Below are 14,901 nucleotides of genomic sequence, written 5' to 3' on the forward strand. Positions count from 1 at the left end.
ATCTTAGAGCACATATTTTTGATTGAATATCCAAGTCGACAAGTATTAGCAAGTGCATGTCGCAGCTACATGCAAAAGAATGCATATGATTTTAAGATAAAGGCACATGGTAATGATTCGTGCCATAAATCTAGAATATAAAGTTTAGCCTGTGATATTTTGCTGATATAAAATTATTGTTCTATTTTTTTATATTATATTTTTTATCGCTCTATATATATTTTTTGCCTCGATTGATCTTTGCATTATTTGTGTAATATATGTATGAAACTTTCATGGTGTGCAATTTATTTTTTATTCCTCAACACTATAGTATAAGTATCATTTATATATATATTTATTATTTATTGAATTACAAGAGTTATTGGAGAAGCCCATATCTAGGCCTATCAAGATTTTTTAAGACTGAATACTATTAGAAAAACCACGACCTAATTATATTAAATCTCATGCTTTACCGACTGATGCCAAGCAGGAGGCTAATCGTTATTTTAATATAAAGAATAACGTGACACAAAGACATGGCGCCCAACGTGGGGCTGATGATGAGAGCCAAGCTCATTGAATAATTATTTGAAATTAGGTCAATAACCATATTGAAAATTATAGATAACTTATACGAGTTGTGAGGAAAACTGGCGAAGGAAAATTTGTATTACTTTTTGGGGAAACAAGAGCTTTAAATAGAGAGAAATTATATGTTTTAAAGAAAATTTTATATTATTAGTACTGTGAAAAATTACATGTTTATAGAGAGAGATTATATTTTATGGGCCTAAACTGCTAGTCAGAAATCAATGAATAGTATTATTATATTATAAGAGCTTAAGTAATAAATAGGTTACCTGGCTTGTAATGTCCATAGGCCTATCCTCATTTGTGTCCTTATTAATGCCTTGTTGGCCAAAACTTTCACTTTTTTAACAAACACTTGACACTTAATCCATTTTTAAAATATGAGTCTCTTTTCGTCCACGCAAAGTAAGGTAGCAGACACACTGCAGACGGCGATAGTAGCGGAGATCGACGCTGAGGGGGGCGCGATGGAGTCCAACGCCCAGATCTCTTCAGTCACCGCCAAGAATCCTGTGAACAGTAATAAACCGTTAAATGTCTCCCAAGAAGCAATAAGAAGGGTTATAGTAGAGGGGATGATCAAGTCATTTTCTAATAGTTTAGAAAAAACAATGACCATGGTAATGAAGGACTTGAAGGCGGAAATGAAGGAAATGCGGGAATCAGTGAAGGATACATCGGTAAGAACGGGTAAGGAAACTGCGGACACAATATCAGCATCTACCGCTGAAAATCAAGAACTAATTACAACCGATTTAACAGCAAAAATAGATACTGTCACTTGTGAGTTAAACGAAAGAATAGATAACCTACCAGCACAAAACACTTCGCAAATTCATGAAATAGCTCACCCAAATTCTGATACAAATCAAAACATAGTACAACTTGAAAGTCAAATACATCAATTTCCGCACGAGAATATAGAGCCTATTCCCATAGCAACGTTTGATTCACTACACAGTTTCAATGAATTAGGCCGTTTTGACAATACAGACCGCTATCTCCAACCTAAAGAATTTATAGATCAGATAAAACTAGTTCAATCATTAACACCCACCTCTTGGAATTTTTGGCGTCTTCGTTTGACTAGTTTATTGATTGGCGAACCCCTGATGTTCTTTCAGAGTAGAGCCCATGAATTTACATCATTGGATGAGTTTGTAGCTGTCTTCCTGGAACAGTATTGGAGCAGAAGTAAACAGTTGGACGTGCTAGCGGACATTATATCATGCGATTTCAACCCTAACTTAGACGGTGCATGTACCACTTTCATCACTGCCCTACAGTTTAAAAATTCTCAATTGAGCGAGCCCATTAATGAATCGGCATTAGCTAGTATTATTTTAAAGAAGCTACCGTATCAAGTTAGAATGGCACTCGCCACACAACCCATTACTGATTGCAAGCAGCTGATAAATCATTTATATGGCATACAGTCTGTGATGGCAATGTCAAACCACCGTTCAGACCAGAGATACGCACAAAATCAACATAACTCAAAATTTAATCAGTATAACAGCCAAAATTATGAATCAGTACCATATGATTGCTCACGATCTACCCCTCAATTTAACGCCGCTATAATCATAATCAAAATAACAGCTGGAATAATAGAAGTTTTCAGAATCGTCAAACAAACCATTATCCACAGCAAACCTATGAAAGAAAGTATTATTATGGCCGTGATCGATTTAACACAAATAATGATAACACTCAGAATAATTACGACAAAAATTACAAACCGCCACCTCATCAAATAAGTACAAACTACACATTAGAGCATGCGTCCAGATCAAATCACCAAAAAACACAGAACCCAACACCCAACAACCCGCCACCAGATACACAGAAAGCTACAGCTAATAAACCAGGACTATATGATACCCCTGATATAACACCTACAAGCTCCAATGAAACAAACAAAGAAAATCAGATATTTCAACATCATACACCACCTTAGAAATGATTTACCGGAAATATTATTAGAAGAACAAAAGCCAATACCAGATAAACCACCACCAAAAACCAGCCGCAAGCATCAATCCCTACTAAGTATCCTGTTCCCCGCCGAAGAGCAACCCGCCACCGAAGAATCACTACCGGCCACAACCCTACAACAAGAACCGATACACTATAATAATGCTGAAATCCCACCACTGCCAAAAATAAACAGCCGCCAGGAGGAGACCGCCACCATACTACCCGCTTTGAAAGTCACACCCGCGCATCAAGAGACCGCCACCGCACCCGCGCATCATTCGACCCCACCAAGGCACCCCAAGGAACCCAGGATAGAGGACCAAGAGGATGGCACCAGGGAGGACGGACTACCGGACAAGAGGGGCGACCACCGCAAGGCCCGGAGACGGAAGCGCCCGAGGACACCCGACCGGCATCAGGACGAGGAGAACGGACTACATAACCAAAGGTACCAGCATCGCAAGGCCCGGAGGCGGAAGAAGCGACGAAGGAGGAACCGCGCGCGCCGATGGAGGCCGCATGCACGCTTCAAGAGGCCAAGGAGGATTCCGGACCGGCACCAAGGAGGACAGGAAGAGATTGCCGACAACCTGCATCCGCGGCACATACGTTTTAAAAACTATGATCGACGATGTGACCGGCAAAATGGAAGTAATAATTGGAACAAAAATGGAGCTACTACCAGAACAAATACGGATTCGTGCATGGGCAACAAGAAAATGGAAGATGGACTAATGAATAATGGAAGGTGGTTAATAAGAGTGAGAGAAACAAGGAATAATATTAATAAAATGGAAATACCTGGATATGATATGATGAGAGATTATGCTATTAAAAGGATGATAAATGTTTGGATATGGTGTTTAATGTTTGTAATAATGGCTGTGATATTAATAAAAGACTGTGTTGTAGATAGGATGGAAAATATTATATTGTTATTATTAAATGAATCTACGATTGATAATTGGAAATTTAAATTTATAAAAATGTTTATTGTTGTAAGCCTAATGAGTTATAATGAGCCGAAATTAAGAATATTAGATGAAAATAATGAAAGGAAGGATGAGTTAAGAGTACAGATTGATTGGAAAAAGAATGGATTAAAAGGAATTATCATAAATGAAGCTTGGAATTATTTAAAGGAATACACCAGATACAAGGGCTTTAAATTCATGAAGATAAATTATCAATAGGACAGCCTCACAAATCAACAGCAGATAACCTCACCAGCCTACAACATCTACAAACAGAATACAAGAAGATGCAAGTAAACCACGGGATTTTTACATGCCATATCACAGAATTTGAAATAAATATGATAAGAAAATCAAGGAAAACATTATTATCAAACCGATTACTAACCTTCCTTAATAAATTTAATATTGGTATAGGACCTCGTGGCAACAATCCAATGTTTTAATTCCTTCCAGCCGTTAGAAGCCTGCAATAAGGAAAAGAACAATTTTTAAATATGTAATTAAATCATATACATCAGATAAAAAAGGACACAAGCGGGGATAATAAAATTAAAATTTGTTAATTACCTTTTTAAGAGAAAAAATTGAGCAGTTAGGTTAGTTATGAAAGTCGATAGCAAATTCTGATGTAACATGTAGCACTATGAAATGTAGAACAGCGACCAGCTGACCAAAGCCACCCAAATCAAATGAATGTAATGTCTGTTGAACATATGTTTATAAAAAGAAGTACTGTACCCAAAGAGTTATTTATTATTGTTATTTATTATATTTATTAATGTCGATATATTTATTTATATGTTTTTATATTTATTACTTTTAATTATGCCACGTTTGTTACCTGAAAAAGACTTAAAGTGAATACCAGCTACCAAAACCAAAGAACCATTAGCAAAAGAAAGTATTGTACCTGATGTATAGAAAATTATTTATATTAAGACCTAAGAAATACTATAAGATATAAGCCCAGAAGTTTATGAATCGAAATTATTGTCTAAAAGGAATCATTTATGAGAATTATGAAATGTGTGTAGTTAAGTTGGCGGCCCTGCAAGCGGCGAATTTAAAAATTACTATGTTTTAAGTGTTGTCAGGAGGAGTACGTTTAGAAGTTTATATTTATGATATTTTATGTGTGTTGAGGAGGAGAATTTGTTATTGTATTTGATAAAGGTATAAAGGAGATGCAGCAAATATGTCTGCGATCTGTGATAGAAGTATGAGAGTATAATTTATAATAAAGTATAGTGTATATCGATGTATTGAAGGGTGGGTTTTCATTAAAAACATTGTGATTCTCAAATATTTTGAATTCAAACCCAGGGGCGCGTGTAACATATTAAATCTGGGTAGATAAAAAGCCCTAACAGAAATAGTAATAGGTCTAAAAATAAAGTAATTGGCTAATATCGCCAAGCAGATAATAACCAAGATTAGATAGCATCAGCTTGTTCTGGCTAAATGGTACAAGAACCTAAAAAGGATTTGAAGGAAGTTTATTGCTCATAAATAGATTATTATATAAAATATTTGAAGATTGAGGTTATGTAGATGTATTCACGGATCGGTGACCTAGAGATCGATCAAACCGAAGAACGTAGAATCTGACCAAAACCCCTTGGCAGAGCTTTATTGCAATCGGATGGTGTGCAATGTGAAAAAACACCTGTCCACGTGGCTAATTATTAGGTAGCATGGAATTAATATTAATGTATAGAATATTAACTAGCATGCAAAGAGCATAAATAAAAAACCAAATAAAAATAATTTAATGTATTCAGGAAATAAGAGTTACCAGGCGCATGAATACCGAATAAAATTTGCATGCACCAATAGTAAAACGGCAGTTAATAGGCGGCAACTGTAGGCCAATTCAAAAATATTTATATATATTTATATAAATGTACTAGATTTGTGTTAAAAATTTGTGTAATCTATGTTATCGATATGGCTCGAATGCAAAGAAATTATTAATCATATAATCTAAGCAATATTTTGGCATTTTTTGTAAGATCTATTTGAATTTAATGGCGGAGGATTGAGATATTTAAATTTTATGCTAATTTGAAAGTCGGAAAGAGGATCTGTAAAACTTGAGAAGGAAGAACCAGCACTCGCCAGCCAGATGCCACCATAAGAGGACCCCAAATATTTTAGAGCGAAGTACCTTATTAATAATTTTGTAAAAATTAAAGTTAAAGTAAATTATTAAATTTCTTAAAAGACTTCGTGATGCTATTGTGAAGCAGAAGTCATTTTCATTTTAATTAAATTTATAACCCCTGGAGGAGACGATTCCGGCTACCATATTCCCGGACCACATGGAGTTGGATCGACATCGGCGGCTTACAAGAAGATTTTCGACACGTGAGTGATTAAATTTGAATTAGTGATGGGCGCCCTAGTGCTTCGAATTAATCTGATGATCAAAGCTAGCTCGCCGAAAGGGTTATTATAAATTGAGAAATTAATAAGAGTAATACTTGCGCAAGTAAAAATTAGTATTAAAGGTATTTAATTGAAAGAAAAATATATAGATCAATATTTTTAGAAATTTCTATTTAATCAAAGAAGTACGAAATCTAGGCTATTAAAACATATGCATATAATATTTAATTTTTTGCAATACAATTTGCGATAATTTATCATAGTTCTAATTCACTAGATGAATGGCTCTACCTATTCCGTCAGGTGCCGAATCTTGCACCCTGAGATGAAAATATATATTCGATACAAATAAATCTACTAAATACTAGAGATTTTAATATATATATATATTTGGATTATTAGTGGCTAATTTATCAAGCTGATCTTAGAGCACATATTTTTGATTGAATTATCCAAGTCGACAAGTATTAGCAAGTGCATGTCGCAGCTACATGCAAAAGAATGCATATGATTTTAAGATAAAGGCACATGGTAATGATTCGTGCCATAAATCTAGAATATAAAGTTTAGCCTGTGATATTTTGCTGATATAAAATTATTGTTCTATTTTTATATTATATTTTTTATCGCTCTATATATATTTTTTGCCTCGATTGATCTTTGCATTATTTGTGTAATATATGTATGAAACTTTCACGGTGTGCAATTTATTTTTTATTCCTCAACACTATAGTATAAGTATCATTTTTATATATATTTATTATTTATTGAATTACAAGAGTTATTGGAGAAGCCCATATCTAGGCCTATCAAGATTTTTTAAGACTGAATACTATTAGAAAAACCACGACCTAATTATATTAAATCTCATGCTTTACCGACTGATGCCAAGCAGGAGGCTAATCGTTATTTTAATATGAAGAATAACGTGACAATATATGAATAATTCTCCATGTATTTTCAATGTTTTGCAACATTGATGAACAACTATTCCATGGTGATTTTTTCGAATCACTCAACTTATATAATTATTCTTCAATAAACAGCCTATCATTTGTGTAGGCCCAATCACAATAATCATAATCACTGTATAATTACAGTGTTATCGGATGGGCACGTTAAACTGTCGGTCCCGGCTGAAGTATGACAGTCGTAAGGCCCATTGACGGCTTAAATTATATATTCAGGCGGTGGGACCTTCCCGCAAGGGACTCCCCACCAACAAAAGCCATACGAATTTACTTTTTACTGTATAATTTATCACATGAGAAATCTCTAGAGCTAACATTTTCACTTAAACTCCCTCTTTTTTATCATATAACCTTATATTTTACAAAATATTATAATTTGTCTATCAATTCCTATGTTCGTTTCCGCAGCGTACAAACTGTATCAAAAAACTTCAAGCTATGAGTAAGTTATGATGACTTCCTATGATTTCAAACTGAATACAAAATCATGTTATATAGTCCACTCTATTTTGAGCTGAATAATTATCATTTGACATTGTCTTAATACATTCTTTTGTTATATGTTTTTGATTCTATTCAAAGATGAATTATTTTTTAAATATTGAATGAAAAAGACTAAGAAATTGTCAAAAAACCACTGATTTATTGATAATAAGAAAGACCGGTTTCAGTTATTACACCATTGTCAATCTCTGATAAACTAAAACTAAATACAAGAGCAGCAGAATTTATACTAGTAGGTGAGTACTGCTATGGTCAAGAGCATGAACGCCTGCCATTGGCCTAGCTCCTCCCGATTTTTTAAATAGTCTAAAATACATTCTTCCATTTGAGTTGTTCATTCTATTTGAAGCTACATTATCATTCGACATAGTCCACAATAAATACAATGAAAATAGCTCTTAGAAAACAATCTAGCTGGAAGAATAGGACACTTATGAGCTGAACTAAACTCCCCTTTGAAGCTTAGTCTGCAGTTATGAGAACACAAGAGAAAAGTGCAATAATAGCAGTTATAATAATTGAGAATATTGCTGGGCAGTCTTCTACTTAAAGCGAAGTTAGGGCCTGCTTTCTCGTCAAACACACCGCAATCGCTTAGAACTAAGCTCTCTGTAAAAGGACTTAGTTAAGTTGTGTGACAACTTTCCAGCTTTCTGACTTGAAATAAGTCGGATCTGTGGGAAACTTTGCGTCTCTGTCATGCAATCAACAAGAATGGAAAGGAAATTATTCCCTATTCTATTTTGTCATTCTTCTTCCTTGTATATTCGTTCCCTGTTTCTTCTTATTCTCATTTCGCTTCGTCCAGAATCGTAACTGTTTCTCTTTCGTCTCCTAGACTTATTCTCTTATTTCCCTCCTTCTAAAACCGTAGCCATATTTCCCTTTCATCTCCTAGACTTTCTCTCTTCTTCTCCTCCTCTTCTAAATTCGTGTTGGAACTGTTTCTGTTTATCACCACCATCTTCGCCTTCTATCCCCCTCCACCACGATCATATTTGTATCATTTTCTTATCTCCCTCTTTGAGCTCCTTTTCATATTCTTCTAATTTTTCTTGATCTCTCTTGATAATTCTTTTTGATCTCTCATCATTACTTGCTTCTTTTCTTTCTGATCATCAAATTCTCAGATTTATTTTCATCTGTCATTTTTCTCTCATCATCTCCTTTCTTCTTCCACACATCTAGCCTAATCTTCTATCTCCTGAACTCTATCTTCTAAAAAAATTGAATCATCTCGTTTTCCATCCCTCTGCTCCTCCTACTCATTCTTTAGCTCTTTCCAATATTGTAACCTATGGAGTCTACATCTCTCTCTCTCCACGGTATGCTCTCTTTATTTTTACATCTTTTTCCTCACTTTTCCGTTGATTTTTCTTCATCTTTGACTACACATCATATTATTTCATGATTAATTCTCACTTCGTGAATCTTCTCCCTCATCCATTTTCTCCTCATTCTGAATTTCTTCCTCCTAATTTTGAATTTCTTCAGAATTTCTTCCTCCTATTTCTACAACTTCTCTTGCTTCTTTCTCACTATCGTTCGTTCCATTTTCAATTCTGCATCATTCCCACTTTCTACATTCATTTCTATATCCGTTTCATCTCTATATCTTAAACCTGAATCTCACCTTATTCTACCTTTTTACTTAATTCCCTCTACTTTTGCATCCTGCATTTCGTTGCTCTTCTCTGCTCTCTCCTCATCACTCTTTATTCTTTCTCTCCGTCAGCACCTTCACCTCCTCTCTCTCTGTACTAATCATCTTATCCTTCACTCTTTCCCATCTTCTTCTGCTTCCAGATCAATCATCTCCTTCTTTCTCCAATCTTTTCATATTTCATTCTTTCCCATTTCCTCTTGCATTCAGATCACTCTTCCCCTTCTTTTTTCTTCGACTGTACAATATACTCATTTACTCTGAGACTAGCTTGCAAAGCCATGAGAAAATTAACCCGGCAGCAATTTCTGAACTTAGAATGATTGTAAAGTTGTCGCAGTTCAAACAATATTCATATTATAGAATTTCTTTCCAATCTACAGTTTACAGATCCAAGTTTGAAGCTCACAGATTCAGAGCTCGCAGCAACTAGAAGCAACTCGACCACACAAGCACGAGTTTGTTTGACACTCGAAACAAACATCAACAATATTTTTTTTCTCAATTTCTACCCGACACGTGTATGGAAAAATCCTTGAACAGAAGGAACTTTTGCAATCGTTTCAACCAATTAAAAGTTGTGTTTTGAACGCGAGTACAAATTAAAAGTTTGTGTTTTGTACGTGAGATCTGCTGTTGGTAGCCTGGTTTTGATTCATAATATCATACTGCACGCTGCTATAACAAAGTTTCTAGAATAATCTACGACTGCATGTCGTTGAAAATGTGGTCCCAACAAATTAGAATTCATTGCTTATGGAATATCATCACGTCTGGATTTTTTTCCAATTTTGTGTGAGTTTGAAAAAACGTTGGTTTGCTTGTGGTTTATTGTCAAGTCAGAAAATTTTATTGAGATTTAATGTTTATTGAGAAAAATGTTAATAATAATCACATTCAGAGATGTATCATGGTTCCCAGTTGGGATAAGGTACAAATACACAATTATCCCATCAGAAAATGCAACATTGTTTGGGAAACAACAGTGTGTCGTGTTATATGAGGGGAAAGAGAGACAATCGAATAATCCATTCTCATTATTTTTGTCCGAGACGGGGACAGAAATAAAGAGAATATAAGAGGAAAATAATTGGCAGGATGGGAAACTGAACGCATGACAAGGAAATAAAAGTAGGAACTATGTACGTCTGTAAAGTTGACCGGGCATGATAACAGCCCACTAAATTACTTTCTCATGAATCAGTTGAGAAACTAGTATAAATTTATTGTTATCATGCGTTATTAAAGGTTTGTTTTGAAAAAATTGAGATTCTTTCAGATTTGGGAGTCACAATTGGTGCGGGTCAGCTTCGGACCAAACTGAAATTTGGCTAAAAAAAAAATTGGTGGAAATGGTATTGATCGTAAGTTGAGAGGTTTTTTCTAGGTTTGTTTTGGTATTTAGATACTAGTTTCGGTAGTTACAATTGGTGCGGATCATTTCACATCAGCCTGCAATTTGGCTTAGAATTGTTAAAAATGGAATTTTATTCATAGATCAAATCAAATCAAGTTTTATTTAATGACATTACTTACATAACAAACTACATTACACAGTTTATATTGCAGGTCATTCAATGCAATACTAAAAATCAATGCTAATACAATACTAAAAACTAAAAAGCAATACTGCAATTCAATACTAAGAATTAAAGTGGATTTTTGACAACGTTTTTGTCAAGTCTATTCAACAATGCAATACTGTTTGCTTAGTAGAGATCTTATCAGCAAACGGTACTGGAATACATTGAAATACATTTAGAACTCGAATGGAAATGCTTGAAAAATAGACTCAAATGAAATAATAATCCAATTTACATTTTCAACAACCAATAAACAAATCAAATACATAATTAGAAAAGGATCAACAGGCCTAGCCCAAAATTGCTCCTTTTCCGAATTTTGATAGTAGCATGCTCGGAATTAGATTCAAAGTGAAGCAACATAACCTACCTTTTATACATTGGCTTACTACTATCGAAGACAAACGATAGCATAAGTAGATAACCCATGGTATAGGGCGTTTATGTCGCAACTTTTACTGTTATCCCAAGCCGATAGTTCACGTAGTTCTTTCCTATGCAGCTGTGTGACGCTGGTAGTCTCTCAAATTGTGCCGTTCACACACTCTCACCCAAACAAAACAGTAAAAATTGACAATAATCTACAGTAATCGGCTTGAGATAACAGTAAAAGTTGCGACATAAATTCCCTATACCATGGGATATCTACTTACGCTATTGTTTGTCTATGATAGTAGTAAGACAATGTCTAAAAAGTAGGTTAAGTTGCTTCACTTTGAATCAAATTCCGAGTCCAGAAATATACAATCCAAAATTTAGAATTTAATCAGATTGAAAACCGAGAAGAATAAAAATATTGCACCAAACTGTAAAACGTAAAGTTTTCAAAATTTGAAAACATTGTATTATTTGAAAATTTTAGAAACCACAAAACAAAACTAAACTCACTCCAAAAATCCAATAGTTTATCATTAGTTTATGATAAGTTTAGTGTCATTTAAGGTTTGTTTTTGACGATTTTGACTTTTTTTACGCTTGTAGATCAGATAGTTACAATTATTGGTGTGGGTCAACTTCATACCAGCCCGCAAGTTTTGTTAAAAAATTATTGTTAAGAATGGTATGGTTAGTCAGTAAAGCGTTAGTTTAGGTCTGTTTTGACGAATTTCACGTCAGTTTCAGTATTTAGATACTAAATACAGGAGTTGCAATTATCAGTACGGGCCAACTAAACAAACACAAGTCTTCACTTTTTCTAGAAAATTTATGGATAAAAAACATAAATGAAGAAAAATTATTACAAGAATAAACTTGATGATCTGGAAATAGAAGTGTAAGAATATACAAGTATTATGTACAAAGGAACATAAATTGTAAGTCTGTGGGATGAGTCAGGAATGAGTGGAATGTAGACAAACAGTGGAAGAAAAATGAGAAGAAATGACTAGTTTGGATCGCGTGACGTCATAAAGTTTGACAAAGCATCGGGACTTGTCCTTCAGGACTTGGAACGGCGAAGCCCCGCGAAGTACAAGCGCGGCAAAGTTGACACACAGACAGGACTTAGCCTGTGAACTTAGTAAGTTAGCATGACGAACTCGAGTTTTGAAAAGTTGCTTGTATTTGCTTGAAACGGCCACTGGCTTCATGACATAGTTCTACACAAGAGAAGCTCTTCAGTCCGTTCTGTCATACACTGCTTGTTTATTGCTCAATGTTCAATCCTCAACCCCTTTTTCTACTTCTTGTTCTTCTCTGTCACTTCTTTTCTACTCTTTTTCTACTTCTCCCTCTCCTTCTGATCATCATTACTATAGTCAAGCTACTGCTCTCCCTTACTATGTTTGTTGATTATTTCTCTGCTCTGGTTCCTCTACCTATTTGCTCTCCATCCAATTTCTTCATCTTTCTCTCCTTTTTCTCGTTCTTCACCCTCTTCTTCTTCCTCTTCCTTTTCTTTCTCTTGTTATTCATCCTCTTCTTCTTCCAATTCCTCTCCCTTTTCTCGTTATATTTCCTCTTCTTCTTCTGATTCCTCTTCTTTTCTCAGTTCTCTTCCCTCTTCTTCTGTCTCTTTTTCTTCTGCATCGTCTCCTCATTCCCAGATCCCTTTATCACCGTAATATTGATCATTATTCTCCTCCTTTCACTACCCCTGCAACACTCTCCTCTTTCTCTACCTCCTTTTCGATCTTCTTCTTCTCCTCCTCTATTTATTTCTTCACACTTTCCTCTGATTCTTTCTTTGTTTCTCTCTTCATTCTTCATTTTTCTTGTTCTTGCCACTTCACATAATTCTCATACCCATCTCTGTTAATATTCTGATTTAATTTTATTTTTATTTAATTTAATTCGATTTATTTTTATTTTGATTTAATTTCTCTACAAGCTCATTTATTCACTTACTTTATTCTTTATTGATTGATACAATAAGTACATCATCGAAATGATAGGGAGAAAAAAATATCGATTTACATCCTATCCTTTTTCACACTCTTTCTCCTAGTTTTTGAGCTCTCCTAATCCTCAATTCATACCCATTTCTAAACTCTCCAACTCTTCCTTCGCCTCTTCATCTCTATTTTACTCAGTTCACCCTCATCCATCTTCTCATTCCTCAATCTAAGCATAACCCTTCCTTCTCAACCTCCTTCTACTCCTGTTCCCCCATTCCTTGTTCTCCACTTTCATGACAAACGACTCTAACAATCATTCGCTTGTTCTGCTACAAATAAATCAGCGTTGCATAAATAGTTCGGAGATTTGGGATCAAATAGTTCTGAATCTATATAGTCAATTCAATCAATGGCTTTCTGACAATACTTCTCTGAGAATAACTCTAGGATATTTTCCTTGTACTTTTATTGGAATTGTTGTAGGAGTATTGTAAGATTGTTTCATCTATTCGGAGACAAGAATCAAGAATGTTACGGGCCTCTCTGTCCTGGGATACTCCCTCTTGAATTCTTCAGCAATAGCTTCTCTTCTCTCTCAAGTTTTACAGCCTCTGAAGCTTTTAAAACAACATTCTACTCAATTAGAAACAGCTTGGATGATGAATAAAAATGTAAATTTCAGTACCGTTTTCAATTATTATATACTTATTCTTTATGAGTTTATACAAGATAATTGCTATAGAGAACATATTTTATTTAAATTTGGAGATATAATAATAAAAAAAATGTAGTCCACTCAGATTTATATTTTTATTTTACATTCAATAGTAGCCCTGAGGAGAAGAAGCCAACTTGAATAATCCATAATTTATTATCATTTAACGAAAATCCTAAATTTAATCCTGATTTAATTCCATCTTAAATAATCTATCGTGTAGTTGGTATAAACTTTTGAACAGCTTCACATATTTTGACTTTGTATATTATTGATTCATTGAACTAAATTAGAATCAGAAGAGTTCTGGGCTTATTCGTTTGGTACATTATTGTTTTGCTGGAATAATAGTTTGCTTCACATAGTTTTACGTTGAATCATTTATAATTGATTCATTGATCTGGATTGAGAATAAGGAGTAAAGTTCCAAACTTTTATGTTTGATACATTTGTCTAGCTAGCATGCTAGTTTGATAATCTGTTTGGTTATGACTTCTTTAATGTACAGGGTTCAACAAATTAATATCCATGTGTTGTACTGTTGGTAATCTTATTATCCTAAACAAATCAAGCTGAACTATCTATTCACTCATTTTCCAACGTATGTACATGTTTACGAATGTTTTAGCATTGTGACATAAAATATAATACACTAAATAAATGACACATAAGCACGGAATATTTTTCAGTTATCTATATGAGCTTACCTGGGAATATAAAGTACTCTCTCAGCAAGTACAAAGCCTACTGTGACCATGAGGTTGGCGGCGGGGAGAAAAGGGATCACCAACAGTAGACAGCCAAGAACTAGAGGAGAATGTCGGTGAAACTGGAAAACAGAAAGAAATTATTCTTCCCTTTGTCTTTCTGACTTCACACCTGCCTTCCCCTTATCCTTACTCTGATATTACTTTGGTAATATCAAAATATTTCTTTTGATAATAGCAACCTGTAATTTATGAATTAATTCAATTAACTAAAAACTATTTGGTAAATCAATTTGTGATTGATTAATACTGATGCGGAACTGTTCAATAATTATTCATTTCTTAAGTTTGATTTAATTTTAATTTATATTTTCAATTTTTTGTGAATGTTACCTAAGGCGACATCCTTTCAACAATTGTCAATGGAATATCTTATTTTATCATTCTTTTGTTTTTCTCCTCATTCTTCATTTTTCTTGCCACTTCACATTATTCTCATAA

The 14,901-nt window shown here is 34.3% G+C and overlaps 1 protein-coding gene across 2 annotated transcripts in view; it reads right to left on the bottom strand.

Annotated features, from left to right (window-relative positions):
• Nucleotides 1–14,901, bottom strand: part of LOC111043705 (protein O-mannosyl-transferase TMTC1) — a 287,369-nt gene that overhangs the window by 38,554 nt on the left and 233,914 nt on the right. The window contains exon 8 of one of the 2 annotated variants that reach the window (XM_039439284.1): nucleotides 14,401–14,522. The exons of the other annotated variant lie outside the window; for it this stretch is intronic. Within the exon in view, the coding sequence (XP_039295218.1) occupies nucleotides 14,401–14,522 (122 nt within the window). The remainder of the gene's footprint in view (nucleotides 1–14,400; nucleotides 14,523–14,901) is intronic. 2 annotated transcript variants of the gene reach the window in all.

This window comes from Nilaparvata lugens, chromosome 12, assembly GCF_014356525.2.
Source record: "Nilaparvata lugens isolate BPH chromosome 12, ASM1435652v1, whole genome shotgun sequence".
Classification (NCBI taxonomy): domain Eukaryota; kingdom Metazoa; phylum Arthropoda; class Insecta; order Hemiptera; family Delphacidae; genus Nilaparvata; species Nilaparvata lugens.